The 27,892-nt window shown below is 40.9% G+C and overlaps 1 protein-coding gene across 2 annotated transcripts; it reads left to right on the plus strand.

Annotated features, from left to right (window-relative positions):
• The first annotated feature begins 44 nt into the window (after positions 1-44).
• trim3b (tripartite motif containing 3b) lies at positions 45-27,892 on the plus strand. Of its 2 annotated transcripts, XM_040033232.1 has the most exons (17): positions 45-1,188; positions 16,864-17,039; positions 18,952-19,081; positions 19,190-19,300; positions 19,454-19,605; positions 19,757-19,937; positions 20,154-20,255; positions 20,442-20,540; positions 21,048-21,200; positions 21,564-21,942; positions 22,452-22,555; positions 22,667-22,834; positions 22,995-23,163; positions 23,914-23,955; positions 24,657-24,727; positions 24,843-24,983; positions 25,087-27,892. In XM_040033232.1, exons 2-17 carry the CDS (start codon positions 16,906-16,908, stop codon positions 25,237-25,239), a joined length of 2,289 nt encoding a protein of 762 aa, XP_039889166.1. In that variant the 5' UTR covers positions 45-1,188; positions 16,864-16,905; the 3' UTR covers positions 25,240-27,892. The 2 variants fall into 2 exon arrangements, with proteins under 2 accessions (XP_039889166.1, XP_039889167.1); XM_040033233.1 differs by lacking the exon at positions 23,914-23,955 and having other exon boundaries at positions 53-1,188.

Consider the following 27,892-nt stretch of genomic DNA (forward strand, 5'->3'; position numbering starts at 1 on the left):
ATGGGTGGATGACTGGATGTGTAAAGTGCTTTGGGGTCCTTAGGGACTAGTAAAGCGCTATATAAATACAGGCCATTTACCATATACCAGTGATTTACACTTTGAATGCATTATATGCAAATTGGCAAAAATAGTAATTTTTCAGTTATTCAACCATACCTGGAGGTTTTTCTTTTAATTTCAGAAGGTGCAGCTTTTGTGAATTTCATGTCAGGGAGGAAAAGCTAACTGGACGGTTTGGGAAAGCGAGGGAGCAGCCATCTGCGTGTTCTGCTGCTCTGGATGCAGTCTCCATGGCAACATAGTGTTCCTGCAGCAAAAATCATGGGAAGACAGCTCGGTCCCAACCCCCAGGCGCATGCACACAGGCACTCCACTCACACTTTTGAGGCAAACGGTGCCTGCTCTGTCCATACATATAGAGATCATACAAGAAACACTGCAGCAGTTTGCCTGTCAAAATTCTTTACGCTACTTCCCATCTTCACCACTATGTTTCTCTAGATTCTTAAATAACTCACAAAGACGATGTCCTACCTCCCACCTTCCTCTGATTCTCTTTTATATGGCATTTAATAATTCATTTCATCACTCTTTTAAATTGATGTCCAACTAAATTAGAGTTTCCAACAGGGTTCAGGCGATTTTTGGTCCTCCCATCTCATCTTCCACATCTCTATGCAAAAAGAGAGCCTCTCCTCATGTCAATGAGTGACTGTCTCACAGTTTGGCTTGTTGGATATTTCTCATTATCCTTACACACGCAATCAAAAAGAGAGGCAGACGAGTTAAGGGACACCGAGAGCAGGAAATGGAGGGGAAAAAAATCTGTCTTTGTTGCCATCTCCTCTTCACTCTGCTCATCTGTTACACTATTGGACAGTTTGGCCCCCTCCCATTTTCACACCAGCCAGTCAGCTTGTACAATATCTCTGTATCTCTTGGCTCTCTCTCTTTCTCTCGCGCTCTCTCAGCTTCTATCTCTCCCTCCTGTTAGCACAAACATACATGTGTTAAAGCCAGATCCCACACGCACACACACCCTGCTTCTGTCTGTCTTACTAGTCTCTGTGTGTGAGGTGCTTTTTGCTTTGACAATGTCAGGTTTTGTGGACGGATATCGCTCCCTCCGGAGGAGAGCACGCTGAAACTTCCTCCCACCTCTCTTTCATCTGTCAGGAATCTGCTGTAAGTAAAAATTTTCCCCTCTGACATCCCATCTTATCTTCAACGCCATCCCGCCGATATGCCAGCACATATTTGCTCCACCTACACAGTTTCCTTTCTCCCCTTTGCGGAGGGTGCATACCTCTCCTCCTCTCATGTCTCCCTCTCCACTCCATCACTCTCCCTTATTTCCCCTACCTCCCACTGGTGGATGCACACACCCTATGTTGTCTGTATGCAGAATAATGGTGCAGGCCATTTGCTGGCCTGTGATTGGCTTTTGCCATGTAACATAACCTGAATAACCATATCTTGGTTGTGTATGCAAGACACCTTCTATGAGAGTGACTTGACTGTGATTATAGATGAGTGGCGAGATGATGTGTAGTTATCTGTGGTGAATAGGTTACTGTGTCCATAATCTGACATGATTGCAGACTCTGAGACACTCAAAAATGTAATTTGCGGCTTGTAGCAGCATGCTGTTAAAAGCTTTTTATATATAAAAATGGTTTGCCTAAAGTATGAAAACACAACCTGTTTTCAGCTTACACCAATTTGTAATTTTTATTCTCCACAATTTATAAGATAAAATATCTCTCACCACAAATGTTAGGTGACATCCTTCTACAGCCTATTAGAAAGAAAAATATATCTTTCCAAGCTGTCTGTGTGGTAATAATGCTGTGGCATTAAACTTGGGGCAGGATTGATTTCTCTGTTTCTGAAATATCTTAACTAGAAGTGAAATGTAATGCAGGAGGTTTACACTTCAGCTGTCACCAGTATTACACTTTGATCTCAATATAAATCCTTCTTAGCGCAAACTCACTTTGTTTTCATGCATATGAGGGAACTAGTAGATGGCTTTAACAGAGCTCTCTTGAGCCTTGAGACTTGAAGCACTCTTGAAACAGTGATCCAGGAGAACGTTTGGTTACCAGAGTAACCCTAATTATCTGAAAGATCTCAATATAGGAAGTGCCTTGTGGACACCAATCTAACCAATCACTTCCAGGACACGGGTCCCCTGATCCCTTTCATAATGCCCACTGGCCAAGTATCAGGCATTCTTCATGTATGTGCAAGTAGGGCAGTTTGGTGAGATACCTTGCTTGGTTTTCAGAGAACCAGGTTACACTGGTAACCAAATGTTCTCCTGGTTTTTGTGTACAGGACAAAGCGAACTTGCCCATGGCTGCCGTCGGAAAATGGCAGTAGGCAAATAGCCAGTAGCTCCAGTGTAGGTAGATAAGTAGATCGGATAACCTTAGAGATGACGATGAAGTTGGAGGCAAAACTGCAGACAGGAAGTATGGCTAGATAAATCGTATCACTGATTGTTTTTGCTGTTGCAAAAGGAAGCAATATGACATTTTTGAGTGGAAGTGCCTTTAAGTCAATGTAGTCCAAAGGTAGTTCTGAGAGTGGCTCCAACATTGTGAGTAAATCCCAGGACAGAACAACAAAATTAGGCAGTGAGTAAATGCCAACCCCAGCTCAGTAGCCAGACCCTGAACTTCAACATGTAACAAAAGCAGTGATGAGTAGACAGGCTGTGATGTTGACTTGTAAACCTTTTGGTACATGGAGGCTTTGAAATATTCCCTTTTTTACATGGGAGAGCTGGCCTTGGTGACGTGAGTGTGGGATTTTGATTTGGGTGGAGATGATGTACCAGCATCTGCTTCTCCCACTTGGCATCCAGCTTTCCAGGCTAGTTAATGGGCAGTCTGACTGCCACATCCTTGTAAAATGGACTGGTTATGGTAAATGGACTGGTTCTTATATAGCGCTTTTCTACTCTGTCTGAGCACTCAAAGCGCTTTATACAACTAATTCATTCACCCAATCACACCCATTCACACAAGCACTTCTTCTAAGTTTAGGTGCTGAGTATCTAACATTCATACACATTCACACTCCGATGAATGCATCGGAGAGCAACATGGGGTTAGTATCTTGCCCAAGGATATTTGGCATGCAAACCTTCTGGTTAGTGGCTGATCTGCTCTGCCACCTGAGCTACAGCCACCCCTTATATATGTATATCTCATATAGGTCAACCTCACGAGGAAATGGAAAGGCCTGAGTTTCCCCGCTGATGGAGCTGCTCCTGATCAGGAGTGCAAATAGCATCCTCCTCATCTTTATCCGTTGTCATCTATGAATTCCATGTTAATGTCATTCTTATCTTCTCCATACTCCCCTTCAGAGTCGAGGAGCTGGTTAAAAGAGGGGAAAATTCAGCCCCAGGCTCTCAAGTGCCTGCTGAGCTGGATTTATCATTGGGACCAGGTTTTGAGGCCACCAACATTAGCAAATGGTGTTCCAGGATTTTGGCTTGCACTCTGCAGCAATTCTGTCAGCGACAGTTGTGCCTGTTTGACACCCATACATGTGATGCAGAGGAGATGGAGGTCTTTCCTCGACATGGTCAACCCATAAATGACTGAGCAACAGCAGACTGTGTCCCTAACTTTGCCATTGTCAGCGTTTCCTTGAGAGGATTCAGTGGTAGTCATAACCACTAATGCTTAGCTCTGACAACTAGCAAATAGTAACACAAGCACACTTGTACTTGACATATAAGCTTGATAAGGCATCAGTCTGCATCAATGTGACAACTACTACCAGAAAAATATATTTATGTAATGAAAATATAATTACAACATTATAAAAAATAATCCTGAAATCAGGAAAAACCCACATTCAGGGACTACCTTGACATCCCAAACTGTAGGACAGATAAATGGATAATCCAGGTTCTTGACTGCTGAGGAGCTCTTGTGATCTTCTCAGGGAAGAAAGTGAGAGTGTTGTGGGGCCAGGCGCTGCTATTAAAGGGTTTTGGAGGACCTGTGACTTTGAGGTGATTGGGCTGTCTTAGACAGATGTAGGGGTAGTGGAGCTTCCGTGATTGGTCACGCCAGAAGGCGCCTCTCATAGAGACACTGAGTGAGGTTTGAAAGAGAACCTCTGGTCATCGTGGGGGGAAGTGGAGACTGGAATGTCCAGCTGGCACGGGAGGAATGTCACTGGAGCTGCATGGGAGGGTGAGAGCCAGGCGAGATGTAAACTTAACCATGAAAACACAATTAATGGATACTGTTACTACTGGATTTTCAGCTCTGTTTGTGCTGTAGTTGTTATACACTCCTATTTGACTTGTTAGGGTGTTTGTCACAGTGTTGGAAAGCTGTTATGCTCAAATTTGTAATTGTTCCCTTCATGCACAGTTAAGTATTTACTAACAGCATGAGAGAAATATATTAATTACATCATATATCACAAAAGTAACAGCTGAGCATGATTTGTGAAGATGATCATCCTTGCTCTTTTTTAATTCTTTGTCTTCCTTGCAGACCTGAGCAGTGTTAAGATGATTGTGGTGCCTGTTGAACCCACTCTGCACTGTCAAATTTTTGTTGCTGTTTTGATATGAACCCCCCAGTGAGGGGATCAGGTCTTTGTGATGAACATGCTTATGGAACGCAAACACACGAGTGCAGCTCAAACTTAAGTTTTAACTTTGTGAAGTCTGAAGAAGAGTGTGTCTTTTATTATAGTCCATCTGAGAGATGCAACGGCATACATGAACTTTATGTTTTGTAAATTTGCTATTTTGTTTTTATTTGAATTTGGTTTTTATCTGTGCCTTTGTGGCAAAAAAATACATCAGTAAAGTCAAAGATTATTGGCCAACATATCATTGTATATTATATACATAATACATTGATACACATTGTTTTATGTTGATAATGTCTGTAGTGTCCATTTCTTTTGGGCTATTCTGTTTATATTGAGAACAGAACCCAGTTCTTTGTATGTGTACACATACTTGGACAATAATGCTGATTCTGATAATAGATTTACCAGGCACAGTTGGATTTGCAGCAGTGAAGTAGGGCTGTGCGATATGACCAAAATCTCAGATCCCGATATAAGAATTCTATCGTCCGATAACGATATAAATCACAAAAATGTAACATTTTGTGTAAATTCTGTAAATCTCGGGCAGCTCGTCTTGCAGGAAGTGTTTCCAGCTGCGCATCATGTAGCTGGAGTCCAGTGTTTTAACCGATGCATGAAACGATACATTTTTAGACATAAGTTGTAAAGGCCGCCGTTTTCTTTGTGAGTATTTATTACACGGCGTGCTGCGGGGAAAAGCCTGTTCTAACGTTTGAGTCTAAGGTTTTGGGTTTTTTTTAGCACCTGGCAGCTCTTTTTTAATTCTCATCCGTAATTAATCTGCTCTTTCACGTGATCTAGTTTATTTTGAAAAGTCTCAACAGGATCTTGAGCTTTATTGTGAAAGTAACATAAACAAGCGGACACCCGATGCTGTTACCGTCGTTGTTGCTAACCACAACGCACAAAAACAGGGGCTTGTCCGTCTGTAGTGTGGTTATATAAAATATAAGAGAAGGAGAGAACTTTAAGAAATTAATATAGCCACTACAGTGACCATCAAAACGATGAAAAAATATTGCTGTAAACAGTTTATTTTGCGACACCACGAAACAAACGATAGCGTAAAATGAAACGATAGACCTTTTTATATCGTCATCCGATATATATCGTTATATCGAACAGCCCTACAGTGAAGTGTTCCTTTGTGGATTCTTGCCCCTTGTTTGTTTGCAAAATAAATCTGTATGTGTATGCTTACATATGCACAGTATTTATCTGTGTGATAAATAACAGGTTTTCCACATTTAGCTGTATTTATTTGTAAGTAGAGAGTCATGTAGTGGAAGCTTAGTGATGGCGCTGAGAGACGTAGTCATGTCACTGGATATATTTAGCCAGGTCCCTGTGGGGGGGGCTCAGCAATAGTAAAGTCCTTACTGTAAGAACATTTCATGTAACAACAGCAAACAAAGCTTCCGTTTGGCACTCTTCTGTTACGCATAGTTGCACAGAGATGCTGCAGTTCATATATCTTATATACTGTGATCTGAATGTCCAGAGAGGGTAAAGAAAATCTGTCACTATATACACAGACATTTCCTGCTCTATGGTAGAGGTAAGGGTGTCCGGTGAATATACTGTATATACAACTAGGGAATAAATGGGTCGCTTATGTCAAACTGATATAATTACTGTCATGACAGTAATCCTAGAACAGATCCCAGATAGTTACTGAAATGTCTGCATACCAAGCAGGCCTGTGGAAGATGTGATCTGTGCTACATGTTGTAATAAGTATGAAAAATAAAAACCACAAAAGTTATTTTGATTTCTGTATACCACAATTTACCACTGCTAGAAATTAAAGAATTAAGACTGTGGTGTCTCTGTGGTTGTAAAATAGTGTGCACTTGCTAGGATCAGCAGGTTTAATGTTGTAGCATATTGCAGGCCGTAGCCTGACACAAAAACAATGTTTTTAAAGATACACAGGGCAAATAGGAGAATTTACTGTGGATTAATGATGGTATTTTGTAGCTCTTAGAGTCTGAATGCTCTTTTGGGATCAAATTAAAATTGTAAAAGCACTTCTAATCAGCTTTGATCAAACATCTGTAAATAAAATATTTTAAAAAATGCTTTCTTCATGCGCTGAGTGCAGTTAGGAAGGCAGCTGATTTGAAAGATCATCTAAACTCTATTAGTATCTGTGTATGGGGAAAATCTGTCATTTTATTTATTTGTTTTTAAATGATACCCTTCCACAGTAGTGATGTGCAGCTGAAGCTTTGCACACCTGCACACATGCGTGTGTTCATGCATACTTGCGTGCAGGAGCGTGAGCGGTGTGTTAATATGTTGATACAGGCGGTTCCTGTGACACATTCCTGCACAGCTTGGCTCAGATCAGACCAACTGATAATTTTAGCTGTGTGCCTGTGTTGGTCTGTCCTGCTGTGTGTGGACAGTGAATACAAGGTAGCACTTAATGTTTGTCATCCACTGCATCATTCTTGCCAGAGAACCACACGTTGTTTGTGTGTGAGTGTTTGTAACATGTCAGTTAGCAGTCCGTCCTCCCTGTTTTCCTGGTTTGCCAGCATAGCAGCAATCTGGCCTTAAAAGCAGACAGACTACTGTAAACATTAGGTTTGGCATCACAAATGACTGGTTATTATAGTATAGTTTTAGAGAGAGGCAGCAATCCACTAGAATCCTGCAATCCTGAACTATGCTTCCAAACTACATTTGAAAACCTTTCCTAGTCCTTTTGAATTAAGATGGATTCAAAGAGGTATTGATTTGTCTCTGTTGTCATTCTGGTCCAAGTCTTGTCAAACTGAGCTGTTATTTTGTGCACCTGGAGTTTGCTTTAGACATTCGTTCCAGGTCTTTGCTTGCACAGTATTTATGCACAGCATTTATTCACAGAGTTTAAAGGATGTGCAAATGATTAATCCGCTGACCTATCGGCGTGGCGAACAAATGACGGAATTTCTAATCCCCTCAAGTTAATGACTTTTCACCCTGTTAGGGATCCCAGCTGTAATGCACATTTATGATTCAGCATGGCAAGGCCTGCTTAGAATGAGCACCATGAGAAAATACATTTTCACAGTGAAACGAGATGTTCTGCCCCTTGCAACCAGAGAGTTAGTTTCCTCCTTTATGTGGTGATGGTTTCTGCTATGTGATGGGCATGTGAGCAAAATTCCCATTCACATGGTTACCTGAACTGCTAAATACTAAAAAAACAACAACCAAAAAACCTATAGATAAGGAAGGTCCCATATACTTCAGCGTACCTGAAATTAATATCACATGGTTTTATTATGCCATGTTAGATGAAACTATCTGTTTATGTAAATATATATTTAGCTCAGGGCATCTACTCCCCCAGTTATTTAAAGAAACAAATTATTTCAGGATCAGCTCCTCTACCCTGTGGCACATGCTCTTCTTTCACTGAAATAATTCTCTCTGCTGGGAAAGGCAGAGTTGGGTAGGGAAAAGAAAGAAGTGGAAGAATCTGCGAATCGTGTCATTTTCTTTGAATGTGCTGTATCTAACTAAGTATATTTTACACTGTGGGATAAAATTTGCACACAGTGCTGTGTTACAGGCTCATAAATGGCTATTTGAATTCTGTTCTGATGTTCTGTGTAAAAACCATTCAAGACTAATGAATGCCAATGTCACAAGAATTTTTGTTATTCAGTTCAAATGAGAGCCAAAAAGACAGGGGTTGCATCTTTTTCTCTCCAAATTTGGTCACGTATTAGGAGGTTGTTACAATTTGAGAGTTCTCATGCACTGGCCCTTAATCATACACACTGAGAGATGTGAAGGAGGCTGTATCTCCCTATCTGAGCTGCTCGTGTATCTGTTTCTCAAGGCTTAGTGCAGCTGAACTTCTGTGCTGATGTCTGCCTTGATCTTATTCATGCAAGAATCTCTTGATGAAGTTCTGTTTGCATTAAAGTGAATACGTCGATGGATAAAATGACTTTCAGGTTGCAGCAGACACAGAAACGTGTTTTGTTTATGGTTTATTCCAGAGGTGTATCGGCTGAACATTAAACTCCAGCAAATGCATAAGGATTAAAAAGTGTTGCTCCAGGGTACAGCTTTACTCTGCTGCTACACTGATTTTAGAGGCTGTACTTGCCAATTATTCTGCAGGTTTTGCGAGTTAACTATGAAGACTTCAGAGTATGATGTGATGTTGTTTAAAGTTCATCATCAGAAAGGGTTTAGGGATATGACATGCCAGTACTGAACGCATAATAATATGTGTAAATAATCTATTAGCGGGGAATTATAATATTATTTTGACAGACCTTGATGCACATTGCCATCCAGCACAAAACAAGCAAGGCAATGCAGTAACTAGCTAACAGGCTACTATGAAAACATGTAGGCAATAGTGGCAATATTAGTGAATAAGCAGGTCGACAATAATTGAAACACCAACTTCTGCTCATATACTATGATTATATACACTGACCGACCATTTTATTAGCTACACTTTGCTAGCAGGTTATCAGAAGACAGTTACACTTTTGTCATAAAGGGATAGCAATAATACTCAAGTAGGCTGTGGCATTTAAACAATGCTTAGTTGGCACTAAGGGGCCCAAAATATGCCAGGAAACTACCCCCCACACATTCAGCCTCCACTAGCCTGGATTGTTGATACAAGACAGGATGGATTCATGCTTTCATGCTGTTTATATACAACAGTTGCAGAAGAAATCAAGACTCATCAGACCAGGTAACAAGTCCAAAGTTAGCTGACATGAGTGAAGCCGACTGCACTCTTCTGTTACTGTGGCGCATCTGCTTTAAGGTTCAACATGTTGCGCGCTGAGAGATGCCGTTCTACATATCTTTGGCTGTAACGAGTGGTTATTTGAGTCACTGTTGCCTTCCTATGAGCACACTGCATGTCTGCCCATTATTTTTTGGCCTCTGGCATCAACAAAGCATTTTGTCTATTTTCTTTATTAGAGCATTGTCTGTAAACCCTAGAGATGGCTGTGCAGGAAAAGCCCAGTAGATCGATACAGATCAGTCTATCTGCCACATTCAGAGTCACTTATATCAGCTTTCTTCCTCATTCTGATGCTCTGTTTGAATTTCGCCAGGCTGTCTTGGAGACAGTCGACGCTCTACTTGGAAAAGTTTGCTTGGCAGTTTAGGTTTTTTTCTGCTCATGGACACAGCTTGAAAAAAATAATTCTAGTTGAAACTCTTTAATGACATACATCGTGTAATTTCTTACAAACTAAATGACATAGTGGTCAGCGGGAACCAAAATCCTTAACCCTTTGAGATTTTAGATTAAGTCCTCATACTTAATTTAATTTTTCAGCAGTTTACAATTAGAATATAGAACTAATGGTCTAAGAAGAGAGAGTGGAGTAAAAAGTGTGACATTTAACATTTACAGAATAATTGCAGAAGGAAATGTGTCAACACTATTGGTACTTAGACACTGGCCTCCACTAGTTTGCAAAGCCGAAAGGAAATTTGTGTTAAGTGGAACATCCGCTGCACAATTTATGCATGCACACACCTGCTTTCCCTGAGGCCAGCTGTTGTGTAAAGACAGTTTGATAACTGCCACTATATTTGACAGAAAGTATCACTATTTTCTTTTTACCCTTCAGTCAAGTGACATTCATGTACAGTATACCTGTGTTTACTGCATGCTGACAGTAACTGGTCTTTCTTACAATAGTAGATGTATATAGTCTCAGCATCTACGTAGCCTAAAACAATCTGTCTGATGAATTAATGATCTGTATTTAGACAATAACTTGCCGAGAATTTAGTTAGAAAACCTGAGATAATAAAACCTTATGCAGGCATAACAGCCAGCATTATGCAGGTCAGTACTTGCTGTGATGCTCTTTATTTTTTTCATTGGTAACTTTGCACACATTCGCACATACTGATGGATACTAAAAAGCAAACGAACCCTGAGGACTTTGTGGCCATGCTTTGAAGTGTTGATGCTATAGCCAGTTTACATGAATGTGTGCACAAGAGCATGCATAAAAAAACTGCAGGTCTATACTATGTGCGGTAGTTATGCACAAGAGAGGCTGATGTGAATGTTTGGCTCCTTCTTAATGTTGGAGTCATTTTTATGCTGGTCATCTGAGGATCCCTGTGCTTTTGCACAGTGCGTTTGCAATGCTGGGCACGTGCCTGGTGTGTGAAGGGAATGAGAACTGATAGCTCTATATATAGAAATACATACATGTATGTAGGGATTTAAGAGTGGACTGCGCAAGAGAATAAAAGGTTGCTGAGCACACAAAGGGGGATTACACGTGCTGGACCATACACACCATCTTTGTATTTTATGCTGGTGTATATGTCTTTGTAACAACAAATTTGAGAGTGAGGTATGCTTTTTATTATGTGATTGCTGGCTGCCGTGTGACTGCTGTGGGGCTATAGTATGACTCAGAATTGAAGAGCTTATGTGTGTTTGAGGAATGGTGTCAGACCTGGAGCTGTCAAACTCTAGCACCATCACAGCAGTCTCTGAGATCTCAGTATCATGTTCCTTTTCATCTTTCCTGTTCAATTTGTAATTGTAGAATAAATAACCAGCAGTATTTGCGTGTTCCTTGTGTTGCTTCTGATAGATTTTTTTTTTTTAATTCTCTGAATTTCCATCATTTCCACATCTTTCCAAATGTTCTCAGCTGAGCTTCCAGAGAGTTTGGCAGAGAAACACTACGTCATGTAGGTAGAGCACCTAACAGACAACAAGATCAAGCAAAAAATGGCAAAATATCAGGTAATAATGGATTGGATTTATATAGCGCTTTTCAAGGCACCCAAAGTGCTTTACAATACCACTATTCATTCACTCTCACATTCACACACTGGTGGAGGCGAGCTACAGTTGTAGCCACAGCTGCCCTGGGGCAGACTGACAGAGGCGAGGCTGCCATATTGCGCCATCGGCCCCTCTGGCCAACACCAGTAAAGTGTCTTGCCCAAGGACACAACGACCAGGACAGAGAGCCCGGGGATCGAACCGGCGACCTTCCGGTTACAGATGCGCTTCCCAACCCCCTGAGCCACAGTGCAGCACTGGGAGCCCCATGTGCAGCACTGGGAGTCGGTATGTTATTGGCTCCAAGAAAGTACAGCAACCCCTTGTTACTCACGCTTATGTAACATTTCTTGTCACATCATTTGCCACTTTGTGTCGGTTCTCACAGGACTGACAAAAAGAAAAAGAACACCAAAGGCCCCACCAAAAAAATAATTAAAAACAAACGCAGCGTGAAAGCTATTTGATTACTTGATCATTCTTTGTTCACTCCCTGAAGTGAGGGTTGGATTTTATTTCTTTGGGGTTTTAAGGGAACATCCCTTTCATCGCTGTCATTACTCCGACCCTGAGGCAGAACGGTTTCTTTTGACTGTTGACATTACGCAAGTCGCAGGTTTAACTGCAGCTGTGTGTTCATCCAAAAGCATTAGTGTAATAAAAATGAAAAAGACTTAATTGCAATCTTTATTTATTTTGAAATAAAAAAGAGAAAAAAGGTCTTTTTCGGCACACTCCTTTCATATTACCTTTACTTTTTTCAAGGGACTCATTGGTGATACCAGTGGTGGTTCATCTTCTTCCCATTTAATAACTGCAGGTGTCATATATTCTGAACGAACTGTTGCTTCAGCAGAAACTGTGGAGAACTAATAATGCTTTTGAGTGCGAGTGCTCACTGCAGAGATGACAAGGGCCTTTTTGAAAAGGCGGCCCATGCTGCAGTGATGCATTGAGTATATTGGTCACGCCAGATACCCTCTCTATGGAACACAAAAACAAGATATGCTCGTAGACTGTTTCATCCAATGGTGACATGTTAGTAAGTGCTATCTTGTAACTATCAAGTTGCACAAGTTTTCAAACCGCTTGTTTAACAGTTATAAGTGGCTACAAAAATTCCTTGCGCTTTGAAAGTGCCATACAATGCCACACAAAAATGTACAAAACTGCGCCAGAACATCGATGAGGCAACAATAAATTCCCTTCAGACGGCTGCTCATATCTCATTCTGTCTTCATCCTCTTATCCCTCTACTTCCTGTTACATCTAGCACATCAGTCTGCGTTTTGAGTTTAGGATGACAGAATTTTGGAAAGGTAGGTGTGTGTGTGGGTGGGTGCAGAGGAAGTAGAGCGTGGGAGGAGAGAAGACTGGACTTAATCCGAACAGATTAAATGTAGATAGATGTTTTTTGTCGGGGAATCGTCACCTCTGGCTTCAGATTATACTCTGACCACATCACAAGGACGGGGCATTTAAGGGATTGAGAGCAAAATTATCCCACGGCAAGAAATTTCATAATGATGATCCCCTTTTCAGTTCAGAGTGTCCGTCTTAATCCGTGCATATGTGTAATTTGATACTAGATGAGAGGCATATGCTCTGATATTCTCACTTAAAGTTAGTTTTTTTGTAAGTGACTTCATGAATTATATAAGTTTGTTTTATTTGGCTGCCCTAAATGTGTCTGCAAGCATGCATCTGCATGCTTGGATGGCCAAGTAATGACATAATTCCTCATAACTGGATACTAGATTATACAAATATAACATATATTCGAATCATTGTGCAAAGTATTTCACAAATTTAATTATTACTCAGCAGGACTTTTGTGCAACATGTTCTTTGGATTTTAAGATTTTTTGTCCAACACTCACACCCTCCAGTCCAGCGCAAATTGTTGGCCCATGATGCAATACATCTTGCTTGCTGGTTTAGGTTTCCCAGCCAATCAGAGCGCAGCAGTAGGAGGGCATAGAGTGAGCTCATGCTTGTAAACGGCACTGACAGTAGGAGGGACTTTCAATTTACAGTCCCACCCTTTGTTGTCATCCCCGCTCAGCCCTCTTCAGTGCCTGTGCCTTGCATGGAAAAGGGAAAAGCGAGAGAAGGAAAAGGGAAAAGGAAGAGCGGTCAGAGGAGAGAGACTAGAAGGCAAGAGTGTGTGACTCAGGGCGTGTGCTGGTTCTTGAGTGCTACAGTGGCTTAACACAGAGTTGCCATGAAGTCTTCTAGACAGATGTACTCCACTTCACCGACAGTAGGTAGCGTCTCTGTCGACTTTGTGTTTGTTTGTTTTTGTTTTCATGTCCATGTTTCCCGTGTGTGTGTGTGTGTGTGTGTGTGTGTGTGTGTGTGTGTGTGTGTGTGTGTGTGTGTGTGTGTGTGTGTGTGTGTGTGTGTAACTTTACAGTATCAGCTCACCTGTCATCACAGTGGAGTGTTGGTGTTTTGTGTGTTTACACAGGCTGTCAGCTCTTATCTGTTGGTGTTGCACAGGTGTATCACAGTGAGAAGACAACAGAGAGTATCATACTTCTCCTGCATTATTTCTCTGGCCTGTTAAAATGTCTCGCGCTCTAACCCATCTCTCTCCCACCATGCTTCTTAAGCGAGAAGAAGACATTTGATATCCCGTCTTGCCACTTTTTCAGGTTTATCTGCATGTGTGTTCTGTAAGAGAGAGTTCACCCAAACTGTGAGGATCCTGTGGTACGGTGAAGCACCAGCAGAGGTTTCAGTCGTGAATGAGACAAAGAACATGGTCTCTTTTGTGTTCTGTAAAGCCAACAGTAAACAGAACGTGACACATGCGCTTAAGCGCACACACAAAAACAATTAGCTCAGCACTCAAATACTATAATACTGCGAGTTTGGGGAATTACTTAATCTAAGGTCACCAGCAGCATTGCTGCTATTATTACTGTGTTTATAATGGCCAGGAGAATTATGACACATTTTTGCTTTTATGGTATTAGTTGGCAGCTCTCTCAAAGACGCGTCCTCTTCATGCATAATTTTTCTTCATGCATCCTGAATGTGTTTGGCTTTATCCCATCCCAGTGCCTTTAACTGCAGAGTCTAAATTTTAAATCTGCTTCCCTTCACTCACTTTAAAGCCTGTCAGTTAAAAACTGGTCATGGATACTTTAGACCATCAAAACTAAGCATCGTGGCCTACTTAGGAGTTTAAGTGAGCATGAATGAAGATGGGGCCCGTGTCAAAACTTGGTCTGCTGAATTCATGTAACCGTGTACACGCACAAGTGTATTCATTCATGTGCATCCACGGCGGTCAAATCTTCTTGATGTTACAGCGTTTGCTTTTCATGTCTCCATCAAGTTCATTTTAAAGCTCGAAAGTGCAAAAGGTTTGCCTCAGCTATAGTTTAGATACAAAAAAAAAAAAACCATGTTAAATTAAGTTTCTTTTTTGAAAGTTGCATCATCTCACACTGCTACTTTAACCTTTATTCCAGTGTTTTAAGGAAGAGTACTTATTATTTGGCACTTTTCAGACTCCGCATTCTTCTTTCACAGCGGTCCACCCAAGAAAAGTGCTGTGAAACCAGCAGTAGATGAATGGACACAAATCACCTCACTGTCCTGCTGTCCCGAGGACCGGTGGTCTTATTTTAGCCTCACTGTCATTGCTTCCTCGTCTAGTCACTAATACACGAGTCTAAATTTAGACAGACGTCATAACAGATGATATTAGTATCGGTGTGTTCTAGTACAGAAAAACAGAATGACGGAGAAGTGTGAGAACTGTGCTGAAGAACTGAATACATCCTGTAGTTGATCCCCCCATTATTTCTACACTCGGGAGACATTCCAGCTTCTTTTCATTGGAGTCCAGCAGAGACAACTAGATACTCTTGAAATGCCGGTTTAAAGCAGAGGACTTATGGAGAACAATGCATATTTCGATTTAGACAAAACATAAGCTACTTACCGCTAATCATTTCCGTTTGACACCCTGCGTGCCTTTAACCCGAGTACAAATGTGACATGTTGTTCTTGGAGTTGATGGCTTAAGATATGACTTTTACCCTCCCAGTGTGGGGACTGTATGTCATTGGATCCTCTGTGCAAAGACTGGAAAGATACAGCTTGGCTTTTACCCACTCTGGTGTGTGAGTGTCCATGCGCGTGCTCATGCTCGGTGGGCAACAACTAACAATAGGACACGAGCGGAGATGGGACAGGGGATTGAGAGCTGTATTAGATCCAGCAGCGACAGATGTGCAGACAGGAGGGAAAGTCTGGTGGGGGGATAATGATAGTCAGTGTGTGTCTGTGTGTGTGTGTGTGTGTGTGTAATGTTTATAACTGCTTTCCTATCATTGTGTGTTTACTTGAGGCATGTACTACTCTTCTCTCACCCCTCCATCTGTATGAGCACATGAGTGCATGCCTGATGCATGAATAATGCATGTGCTGACCTACTGAGAAAATGTGGCTGAATTCATTGCTGTTAGCAACAGAGAGATGAAAATGATATGAACAGCATTCAACAAAAGTGCAAATTCAAGCCATGCATCAAGTCAAGCTGTGTGGTTATGACCTCTTGTTACGTATGTACAATATTTGCACTGGATGCTTGTTTTCAGTTAACACCTGATCTTGCAAGCGATGCTTCACTAGCATTTTTTTTACTGCTGTAATTAATTTTGCCGTATTTGCTGGCCTTGCACTGATGAATGTGAAAGTGGGCCATGTGGAGGCAGCAGGGGTTTGTGTTGCTAGGCAAAATATCCATACCTTGCATCATATATATAGCTTTTTTTTTCCTAATGTGAGAACAATAACAGACTTCTCTGTTCTGGTCACCCTACAGTTGGTTTCTGGCTTTCATGTAACTTCTACCTACAGAGGTGTGCTGTTTGCTGTGAATGTGAAAATGTAGCTGTGTGGTTCATAAAATAAGAAATTAAGCCTATTCCAGCTTAAACTTATTATGTTTTTTTTTTTTTGTATGTTCAAAACTACGACTGTTTCAATGGATTATTGTGGATTTGTAAAAAAACAACAAAAAAACAACCCTTTTGTTGAGTGCTTACTTGCTCGTTACAAAGCCTTTTCTTTCTTACGCCTTCTTTGCTTATTTTTGTATTTTATAACTTTAATGTGTTACTCACGCATTTGGCCATAATGGTTCATGTGCATCTGCTGAGCATGAACTGCAAGCCTCTTTCAGCTCTCTTTCAGATGACGTTGCTCTGGTATTAACCTAGAAATAACTGCATAACAGTGTGCTTGTTCTGATCAAGGCATTAAACAGCTTTGTTTTGCTTTGGTTCCTGGTACCTTCTCTGAAAAGTTTGCTGAACAATAGCTCAGCAAAGAAGACCGAAGAAAAAGCTGGAGTGCAGCATTTTTCTTTAATATTTTCATCTTTCTCTTTCTCTTGTTAGGTTAACTGCTGTCGTTGTCCGTGGCTTTAAATTTCCTTTGCCATGGCCAAGCGCGAGGCTGGAAGTACCAGCCCTGTGGTGCGTCAGATAGACAAGCAGTTTCTGGTCTGCAGCATCTGCCTGGATCATTACCGCAACCCCAAGGTCTTGCCCTGCCTGCACACCTTCTGTGAAAGGTAACTAATGTTTGTGCTGTCTGCGTCAATGACACCGGTCAGGAGTCCTAATTACTGCTGCTCGCACTGTCTGCTGCATGTAGCTATTTCTGGCAATTCAAAGGAGCTACAGTACATTGTTTACCATACCTGTCTCTCTTCTAGTAAATCCTGTCTCTTACCCTGTTATCATAGAATTCCTGTCATACCTACATGCTGGCCAATAGAGGAACCTCGTCTATTGCAAATCCCTACACACAATTAAAAAGCTCAGAGCGCTTCTCGTCACTGACGCTGCTGGGATAAGTGCATTCCTCAGCATCAGGGACTGTCAAGGACTGCAGTCTGAAAAAAGGCTCACTGTTGAGAGACACAATTACAGTGGCTCAATCCACAGTTTCTTGGGAAGGATGACACCCCCTCAGGTGACAATGCTAGAGCCGAGCCAAGCAGGAGGAAGCTTTTTGAAAGCTTGTTGTGGGTCATGGTGGGAGGATGGAGAATGAAGAAGGGGCATGTTGTTGGCTGCAGAAGAAAACCAGGATTATGTTTCAGACTGGTTTGCTCCTAAACCCACGATCTACCAAATATTTATCGAATGGCTTTTTAAAAGCCACACAGTATGAGATAATTCTCTTTTTTCCCCCATGCAGTCTGAGCTGCATTTGCCCACCGGAGGGCAAGTTTAATCCCTGGTTTAACTGGATAGCATGTGATGTGGAGTCCTGCTGAGGTGAACAGATTTTTGTCTAGGGCTATACGCAATATTTCCAGACAGATGTTTTAATGCTGGGGTGTGTTTATGTACTTTAAAGAGGGGTGTGGTGCAAACCCCCACTGGGCCTATTCCTTTTGGGAGGGTGTTACTTTGCTTCATTTTGCTCCCGATGTCCTCTGTATGTGATTGTCATTTTTGCATATAACCTCAGGATACGACTACTTCATAATATAGAAATGATGCCAAAATAATTTCTATATTATGAAGTAGTAAATAATTACATTTTACAACAACAGTAAAAGCAATTAGAATAGATAAATGACATTTTCTTACCCTTGAATCCCTGCCTGCTGCTCCCAGCGAGCTTCATGTTTGATTTTTGACAAAATATTTGATAGAAAAAATGTTTTTGTTCAACCTCTCAGTTGTTCTCAGAAGCAGAAACAGGGAGGCTTGGCTGATACGAGCTTGTATGCTGTCATAAATTAAATATAATTGTTCCAGCATGCAGCCTAAGCAGCTGCCAAACATACTTTTGTAAAACAACAGAGACTTATCCTGAGAACTGACTCAGGGTTTCTTACTGTATTAATTGCCAAATCATTAACTACAGAAACTAAAGAAATACAGCTGTACATCACCTGAGGGTGGGCACCTGGGCTGTAGACAAGGAATGCATTGCAGTCTGCATACTGCACCTGAAAGTTACTGACTGGCTTTGGTTTTTTCCCTTGTTAGCGTCTAATGTTGTTGATACGCTCCAGTGGGCTTGTTAACCAAACCTGGAAAAATCTTTAGCATGTAGAGCCAAGCAGGATAGATGTGACTACTAGCATGCGTGAAGCCAGGCCAGAATCCAAACTACACAAACGCACACATAGATGCACAAACAGAAAAAAGACTTAAAAAATGCACTTCACATGTATTCATGATTGAACTGTTTTGCCTCTTAGTGACTCTGTTAGTCAAATTGATTTTCCAGATGCTCACTTACTCAAAGAGAGCGTACATGTTTTCTCTCAAGCCTGTGGGCTCTGTATTGATTTAAATCCACTCTATTGCCTTATTTGTTGTGACAGGAGCACTATTTAGGCACTGCCTCTCTTTATTATGTGATTGCTCTGTCTTCCTTACACCTTCCTCTTCTTTTTTTTTGTCCTGCTGTATTGGTTATCTAAGTTTTATATTTATATATTTGTTGGCCTCTTCCTTCAGCTGTCTCCAGACCTACATTCCCCCTGAGTCTCTGACACTCTCATGCCCAGTGTGCCGGCAGACATCTATCCTGCCAGAGAAAGGAGTTTGTGCCCTGCAGAACAACTTCTTCATCACTAATCTTATGGAGGTTTGAAAACACAATGCATTAGCCAGATAATTCAAATGCGCATTAAAAATAACAAAATAAAGAAATACCTCCTTGTTCCACACTGAATATAAGAATGTATTGCATTAGGTCCTTCAACGAGACCCAGAGTGCTCGCGGCCAGAGGCCTGCAGTGTGTTGGAATCAGTCAGTGCTGCAGCTGCAGGGAAGCCGCTCTGCTGCCCAAACCACGAAGGAAAGGTGAGAAGCTCTTTTGAGATATGCTACCCAAGTCATCACCTTACCTAAATTCCTTTCCGTGTTATTTCAAGCAGTAATTGGTGTAAAAGGAACTGAATGTTACATTCATTTCTTTTTTTGCAAGAGAATGACTCGCTCTGTCTCCCTCTGCAGGTGATGGAGTTCTACTGCGAGTCATGTGAGACAGCCATGTGTTTGGAGTGCACAGAGGGCGAGCACAGGGAGCACATGACTGTTCCTCTGCGGGATGTGGTGGAACAGCACAAGGCTGCGCTGAAGACACAGCTGGATGCCATACACAGCAGGTGGGGGTCTTGATACCTCGGGAAAGCTTTAAGCAGCTTAAGCATTTGGTCCAGACCTTAGGCGATCTGTGCACACCGTGCCTCGTCTGTCAGACATTTTCATTGTGTTCAGCTGCCATGGAATACATTTTCACCTTGTTTCATGTTGCAGGCTACCTCAGTTAACAGCAGCCATTGAGCTGGTGAGTGAGATCTCTCGACAGCTGAGTGAAAGGAAGAATGAGGCAGTAGCGGAAATTACAAGTACATTTGAAGAGCTGGAACAGGCGCTGCATCAGCGCAAGACGGCCCTCATCACAGACTTGGAGAATATCTGCAGTACCAAGCAGAAAGTTAGTTGATGACCAGTTCATTCACTCATGTATATGCACATGCATATGTTTTTGTCCTTAATACCAGAGATTTATTGCTTTCTTGACATTTAATTCCTAATTTTCCTCTTTTTTAATGTATTCAGCTGCTTTTTCTCATCTTCAGTATTGTTTTAACATGCTCTACTGACCCTCCTGTGTCCGTTTTCTCTTATTCCTTCTCATTCTTGAGCACAGGTCCTGCAGGCCCAGCTTTCAGCTCTCCTCCAGGGGAAGGAACATATTCAGAGCAGTTGCAGTTTCACAGAGCAAGCTCTCAGCCATGGTAGTGCTACTGAGGTGGGCAGGCAAATTTTTATATACCAGCAACCTGTCAAACAGGATTATAGGATTTGACTCTCAAGTTTCATGCAGGAACGTAGCAGAATGTCTGTTTCTCAGTAGTTATATTGTTCTGTATTAAAAGGTACAGATGGGGGGGAAGGACTTTAAATAAAATACAGTATGCATCTCCTGTAAGAATAGGTGCTGCTGGTTCAGAAGCAAATGAGTGAGCGAGTAAACGCGCTGGCCAGACATGACTTCCCAGAGAAACCTCATCAGAATGCACACCTGGACTGCCAGGTAACGACTGCTGTCTGTTGTGACCTCTGTTTTTATTGTGGTGGTTTGACTGATTCTCCTACATTGTCACATCGCAGGTCTGCGTGAGTCCTGTCGAAACTTTTTATTTTTCACGTGACTGTAATTTGACTACATGTATAACAAGCAGTACTCAGAAAGGACAAATCTCCACCAAGGCAGCTCACTCTGTGGGCAGTGTTTACTTTTATAGGATTTTTGTTATATATTCAGTTTGTTTTCTTTTTTTAAATGTAATGAAAGAAGCTTGTAGTGCAGCAAAAGTAATATTTACAATTCCCATATACCAGCAGATTGAACAGCAGGCATGCAATGCTACAAAAACATTACCTCCTCGGTGTGGGTAATAAAACAAATGTATAAACCCAGTCGTAAAGTACCATTAGCTTGTTAGTAGTTACCAGCTGCAGACACAGAAAGACTTAATAATAAAAAATAATAATAAAAAGTATTAAGAAACTCAAAATTCAAATGTGCTGTGTGTTCAAGGTGGAGACCGAGGGCCTGCGGCGCTCCATCCAGAACCTGGGTGTTCTCCTCACCACAGCAGCTGTGGCTCACACTTCCGTGGCCACAGGAGAGGGCCTCCGCCAAGCAGCAACTGGGCAACACCAAACTATTACTGTGACAACAAAAGACAAAGTACTGTCTCTGAATTATGTTGCTTTACTATCGTAATATTGTTCTGCTATATGTGTAAATTAAGCCATTTACTTTTTGCTTTGGCTCTAATGGGTTTACTGACATTTATTTGCTTTTCTTGTGTGTGGCTATTTCAATTTAGCTTTTCATTTTAATTCATAGCATTTATCAGAGTTCGTTTCCAAAAGTTATTTCATGGTGGCTACTCTGGTCACCGAGGCAATTTTCAGGGATTACTTTTATGAAAAGAAATCTATTATAAGCTTCTCATGCATGTGTGGAAAGTGCTTCTTTAGTGGCTGCCGTGTGAATATTGAAGATTTTGTGTTGTTCGGAAATTGACTCAGTGAACCCTATCTGTAGGATGGGGAGTTGGTGCGGACAGGAAACGCAGTTTTAAAAGCAGAGATAACGTCCGCTGATGGGAGCCGGGCTGCAGAGACGGAGATAACGGACAATAAGAATGGAACATACGAGGTGGGCTACACGTTACGCTCTGAGGGAGAGTACTCGTTTTCTTTGCTGCTGTACGGACAGCCGGTACGTGGCAGCCCTTTCCGATTGCGAGCAGTTAAGCCGTCAGATGTTCCGCAATCTCCAGACGATGTGAAGCGGAGGGTGAAGTCCCCCAGTGGCACGGGGGGCCACATACGGCAGAAGGCAGTGCGACGGCCTTCCAGTATGTACAGCACGACTAAGAAAAAGGAGAACCCCATTGAAGATGAGCTCATCTACAGAGTGGGTAAGAGAGACACGGAAAAGCAAATTATGTCCTACACAAGTTACATTATCTTTGTTACAAATCAAGAATACTTATGTCATCATTTATTAGCTTCTAAGCCACAAGACAGGCTTTTAAATTGACACTCTCCGCTCCAGGCAGTTGCAATTTCCAGTTCATGCCAATAGACTACACAATAAAACTTTGATCTGGCTTGATTGTTTTATAGATTTTTTTTTTATAGACAATTTGGCTTTGGCTGAGATAAAAAAAAAATGTCACTGGCATTCAAAGGTTTTGCAACTTCTTCATATTATTTAACTCAAGCAAGTTTCTGTAATTTACTTTTGAACTCTTTTGCCGCTTTAAACAAACTTTCCCAAGCCTGGGAGACAGGAAATGAATCCAACAAAACGTATGTCATAGTTTGGTAAACGATCGGCATGAGTGCACAGTGTATAAGACTGGAGACTAATGTGAAAATGGTAAATGACACATTTCTTGAGTATTTGCCTTTTTTTTTCTGTCAGGTTCTCGGGGTAGAGAGAAAGGCGAGTTCACAAATCTCCAGGGGATCTCAGCCTCTAGTAATGGCAGAGTGGTGGTGGCTGACAGCAACAACCAGTGCATACAGGTGAGGCAGTGTAGCCACGTGTTTCACAGTGATTGCACAGAAGTGGATATTCAGACGAGTGTACTCTGCCGTACACTCTAAAACTGTTTGCTTTGATGGACCCAATTGCAGGTTTTCTCCAATGACGGCCAATTCAAGATGCGCTTTGGGGTCAGAGGTCGGTCTCCAGGGCAGCTGCAAAGACCAACGGGTGTCACTGTTGACATGAACGGTGACATTGTGGTGGCCGACTATGACAATCGGTGGGTCAGCATCTTCTCTCCTGATGGGAAGTTTAAGGTAAGATCTCTGTGCAGGCTGAACAGCACTAAATGCCTCATTTAAGGGTTGTTCATATGTGAAATCTATTAAAAAATAGTCTTTTGGTGTTTTTCTGCCTCACCATTTACCTTCAGCTTGAAAAAGTACTAAACTACTTTTTTGTCTCTCTGCATCACAGAATAAGATCGGTGCAGGACGGCTCATGGGTCCCAAGGGTGTGGCTGTGGATAAGAACGGACACATCATCACTGTGGACAACAAGGCTTGCTGCGTCTTCATCTTTCAATCCAATGGGAAACTTGTGACCAAGTTTGGAGGCAGAGGGACTTCTGACAGACAGTTTGCAGGTGAGAAGGAGGCAGCCACTGACGGGGAGGAGACAAGCAAACATTTGTTATGAAATTTTGAATATTTGGCAAAATAATTAAAGTGAGTTAAAATATACTGAAAGAAATAAAAACACACTTCCATTATTTAGGATAACATTTTTTTATATTTCTTTAAAGGAAAATAGCAAAAGTAAATATCTGACTGCACAACAGTGAAATACATAAAAATCAAAGGTTTATTTATTAAAATAATTAATCATTAAGGGAAATATGGTTGGTATAAACTCAATGTGTACCATTCAAGTAAATTTCATTTGACCATATTCCATTAAATGTAATGTTGTACACTGTAGTTACATGGAAAATTTACATGTAATCAGATTACTTCATGTTATGCATAAATATTTTTTGAGTGTAAGTAACAGGATTGTTTTAGTAGACAGTAAATCAGGATTTTGAAAGTGTTTGCAATGTGTTTTTTATCATTGTTTAGTATTAGCAACAAAAAAACCCTCATTGTGAGCACCATTACTAATGTAGGCGCAGTTTAAAGCGTCAGCTCTGGGCAGCAAACAGCATGAAGAATATTAAAGACAACACTGGCTGTGTGCCTGTAACTCCCACGGTATTACTGCATTAGCCGGGCAGCAGCACCCCCCTGCACCTCCCTGAGCTTTTTCTTCTTTGGATGTCTTTATCTCTGACTAGCTATTTTTTCTCCTTCCTTTCTTTCTTTCTTTCTGTTCTTCCTTCTGTTTTCCAACTCAGAAAAACTTGGCCCAAACATAAATAAATCTGGCTCAGTTTTCAGTAAGTACTAAGTGTGGCCTTGCTGCAACCTTAATCCCACAGTGCAGTGCCCTCTGTCTAACCCAAATCCGTGATCATGTGTCTGACCTCCTGAGATCTCTGATTGTTTAAAAAAAAAAAACCTGCAGGATGAAGCTGTGCCTGTGCAGCAATGATCAGAGATGAGATTACATGCCATTGTAATAATTACATGAATCATAATTATTCTTTTTTAAGATAAGTTTGTTGTGTGTATTGTGCTTTTGGTGAAAAACAGCTATGAAAAGAGAGATCGGTGTGAATGAATTTTACTGTTTCCAATAAGTCATTCTGTGGTATTTTAATATAATCAGTTTCGAGGTCTGCTTAATGATAAGTTAACTGGACGAGTAACCCAACCATCAGTGTAAGCACTTACAGTATGACTAAGACAATATAAATATTCTGTGATTGGGCAGTGCATGCATAACAATGATTTAGGCCTTGAGCCTCTCCATATAATTTAACTTTCAGTATTGACTTGAAATGTTGCATGAAAAGAAGCACAACATACTACTCGCGTCCAATCAGAAGGGTTTCCTATTTTATAATTGCAGCTTTAGACAAACTATAGATGAAAACTACATTTAGTCAGCCTACTAACAGTGAAGCCAATGCATAAACAACAGGAAACAGTCTCTGCTTTAACTACCAACATAACCTGCTTCTGTCTCCTCATCCAGGCCCGCATTTTGTTGCCGTGAACAACAAGAATGAAATTATCGTGACCGATTTTCACAATCACTCTGTGAAGGTAAGAAAAAAAGACGACCTATGTCTGAGTTTGCCACCTTAGCTGTGATTTTTATTTTAAAGGGAGGCCGTGCACATGAAGATGCTGACCAAACTTTTCTGGCTTTTTGCCTCAGGTGTACAGCGCTGATGGGGAGTTCCTGTTCAAGTTCGGCTCTCATGGCGAAGGGAACGGCCAATTCAACGCTCCCACTGGCGTGGCTGTGGATGCCAATGGAAACATCATTGTAGCTGACTGGGGTAACAGCAGAATACAGGTGAGGCAGCTTGCAGTTTACGTGTAGATGTAATTTTAACGCCGTTGCTGTGTTTTGTTGTGACAGAATTGCTGAAAATTCTGACCTTTTTTTTCTGCATCAGGTGTTTGACAGCACAGGGTCCTTCTTATCCTACATTAACACTTCGGCAGACCCGCTGTACGGCCCCCAGGGCCTAGCGCTCACCTCAGATGGACACGTGGCTGTTGCAGACTCTGGCAATCATTGCTTTAAAGTTTACAGATATCTGCAGTAGACTGAGGGGAAGATGTCGCCGCCACCACCAACTCCTGCTTTAAAAATCAATGTCACATATTTCTTGCAGAGAAAAAGTTGCAACATGCCTGCACACTTCCCAGAGGCTCCATGTCCACAAATTAATTTCCTGTTCATTTTGTCTGTAAATACTTCAAGGATTTAATGTCCAGAGTTTAAGAACAAGAAATGATATTAAGAACGAACTTCCAAAACATGCAATTTTAATGTTTTCAAAGACAAAATTGGCTAGATATCACAAAAACTACTGACTACTGCAAGAACAGAAACCATAATTACTGAAACGGCAGTGAGTTCTTGGATTACTTCTATTTTAAAAAACAATCAATCAGGTAAACATATCTCATATAGAGACTTTCAAATACTTGCATTTTTTTTAAAAGAATGTGAGACAGCCTCTGCTCAACTATACACCTGCAAAGTTAGATGACTACATCTTGTACAGTCGCGTTGCTGTTACATGGCAAAATAGGTCCATAGACAGACATGCATATATCAAAAACACCTAAACAATCAATTAGGCATGTCTATATTTTGTCATTCTTGGTTTGTCTAACTTTAACTTTCCATAAAGCTTAGCTATAATGCTTCTCTCCACCTCATGTTTTTATTCTCGGACTCTACTAGAGTAGCTTTGCATGATTCTGTCTGAAACAAGCTGTTTTAGTTTGAGGTTTGAGATGGGCTTTATCAGCAGATGGGCAGTGTTGCGCTTCTCACAGAGCTGCGTGCCTGAAAATCAATAATTCAATTTTGGTACTTAAAAATTTCAGCTTAATAACTTGAAATGTCAAGTTATTGAGGGAAACAGAGTGCTTTAGGCAGCTAGAAGCCTGAGCTATTAGCGCATGGGAATTATTTGCACAAACACTTGGCTAAATTTGTGATTAGTATCAATGTCACAGTAAAAAAAAAAAAAGTTTGTGTGTGTGTGTATGAATGACATAGATTAGGTATAAGCATAATAGTTTACTCTGATTGGCTTAGAGCCTAAAACTAACCAACTATCGACAGGAAAAAATGAACAGGAAATTAACCCCTGGCTCAAAGGCCTTTTAGCTCTATTCCCCAAGTGTATCTTCACAGCCTGTCAGTCTTAAATTGTTTTGGCAATGCAGATGGGCAACACTCAGTATCCAGCAAACAAGGCAACACAATGAAGATTTCCTGTTTCCTGAAAGGAACATGATGCTTTATGAGTAAAAAAAATGCTCAGGTCTTTCCTTGAACAACGTTGCATGTTCGTGTGCTCTGAAAATGATCTTCTTGTCACTGCCTTACAATATTCATCAGCGAACTCTGCAGAAACTTCAGGAATGTGTTGTTTTAAAAGGAACTGCTTATCATTCTCATTCTGCACCTTATCAGTCTGACATGATCACTGCACAATTAAAATTATTCTTATCATTGGTTTTTTTAAATTTTATTTCTATTTAGCCATAAGATGAGTTTACGTATATGCAAGTTGTTTCATTTTGGGATCCAAAGACAAGCATCAAAAAGCACAGTAGTTAAAAAAAAGGCTAAATATCTGAACCAGCTCCCCTTCACCCTAAAGTCGGAGCCCTACTAGCAAAACAAAATAATAGTAACTAGTCCTTGCACTTTCGTATATTCATACCTACAATTCACTGTAGTTGTGCATATGCATATTTACACGTATGTATATATTTATACATATATATGGATTTGGTGTCTATATAGCCTACATATTCCAGCACTTAAACAGAAACAAGGTCACGCCAAGTAGTTAACTGAATGAATGAAACATCAGTGGAACAAAGTTGTAATAAGTACATATTATTTGCTGTATTCTTTTTTTTTTTTTCCTTTTTGCAAAAGAATTTATTTATTTACAAATTTCTTTTCTACATAATTTGTTTGACAAATTATTTTTCTAATTGGTCGGTTTGAACCTTCTCCTCCTCTTTGCCAAACTTAGCTATACCATTGTAACTTGTAGCACTCAAAGCTGTTTTCTGTTTTTGACTCTTCCCGGTCAAACAGTGACGTTTCCTTCTGCCAAAACCTATTGTTGTAAGTTGCTGTTGAACATTGCACAGAATACAAATAGAGAGTTATATAGTTTGCAAGAGTAATATATGCCTCTATGTATAGTTCATTTTGACATGATCAGAACGTGTACTGTATATTACAATCATATTCCTGTTGTAGCTGACAAGCACTTTTATCGTGGATTTTCCAGGATTTGTATTCATTTGCTCTGTAGTTCAATGTTTAGAGGTTTTTGTTTTTTGTGCGTGTGGCTCTTACAAAAACAACACCAGCTAATATGCAGTGACACAAAATCATCTCTCACCTGTGTTTTAGAAATACTGTCTGTCCCCCAGTACTGACTCATTCTGATTTTCTATCTGCATTTCCTATTTATTGGAAAACTGACAGATTGAGCTAAACTTCCCTTCTCATTAGACTGTATTTATTCTTTTTGTTGTTTCTTTTAACTGTCAAAGACATGTGGGGGGAAAACTGAAGCACACAGTATTAATAAAATGACATCAACTTGTGTATACAACTGTGTACTACAAGAGGCCATTTACAAGTAATCAGTCTGTTCATGTATCACTGGGAAGGTATGATTGTAAATTAAAGAATGACTAAACTACTGCAAA

Source organism: Simochromis diagramma, unplaced genomic scaffold (genome assembly GCF_900408965.1).
Source record: "Simochromis diagramma unplaced genomic scaffold, fSimDia1.1 OVJJ01000216.1, whole genome shotgun sequence".
Lineage (NCBI taxonomy): Eukaryota > Metazoa > Chordata > Actinopteri > Cichliformes > Cichlidae > Simochromis > Simochromis diagramma.

Coding starts and splice junctions, on each gene's coding strand:
- trim3b (XM_040033232.1), top strand. CDS start 16,906: ATGGCCAAGCGCGAGGCTGGAAGTACCAGCCCTGTGGTGCGTCAGATA. Junction 19,301..19,453: donor GCCCAAACCACGAAGGAAAG/GTGAGAAGCTCT, acceptor CTCCCTCTGCAG/GTGATGGAGTTCTACTGCGA. Junction 23,164..23,913: donor TTCTGACAGACAGTTTGCAG/GTGAGAAGGAGG, acceptor TTTCCAACTCAG/AAAAACTTGGCCCAAACATA.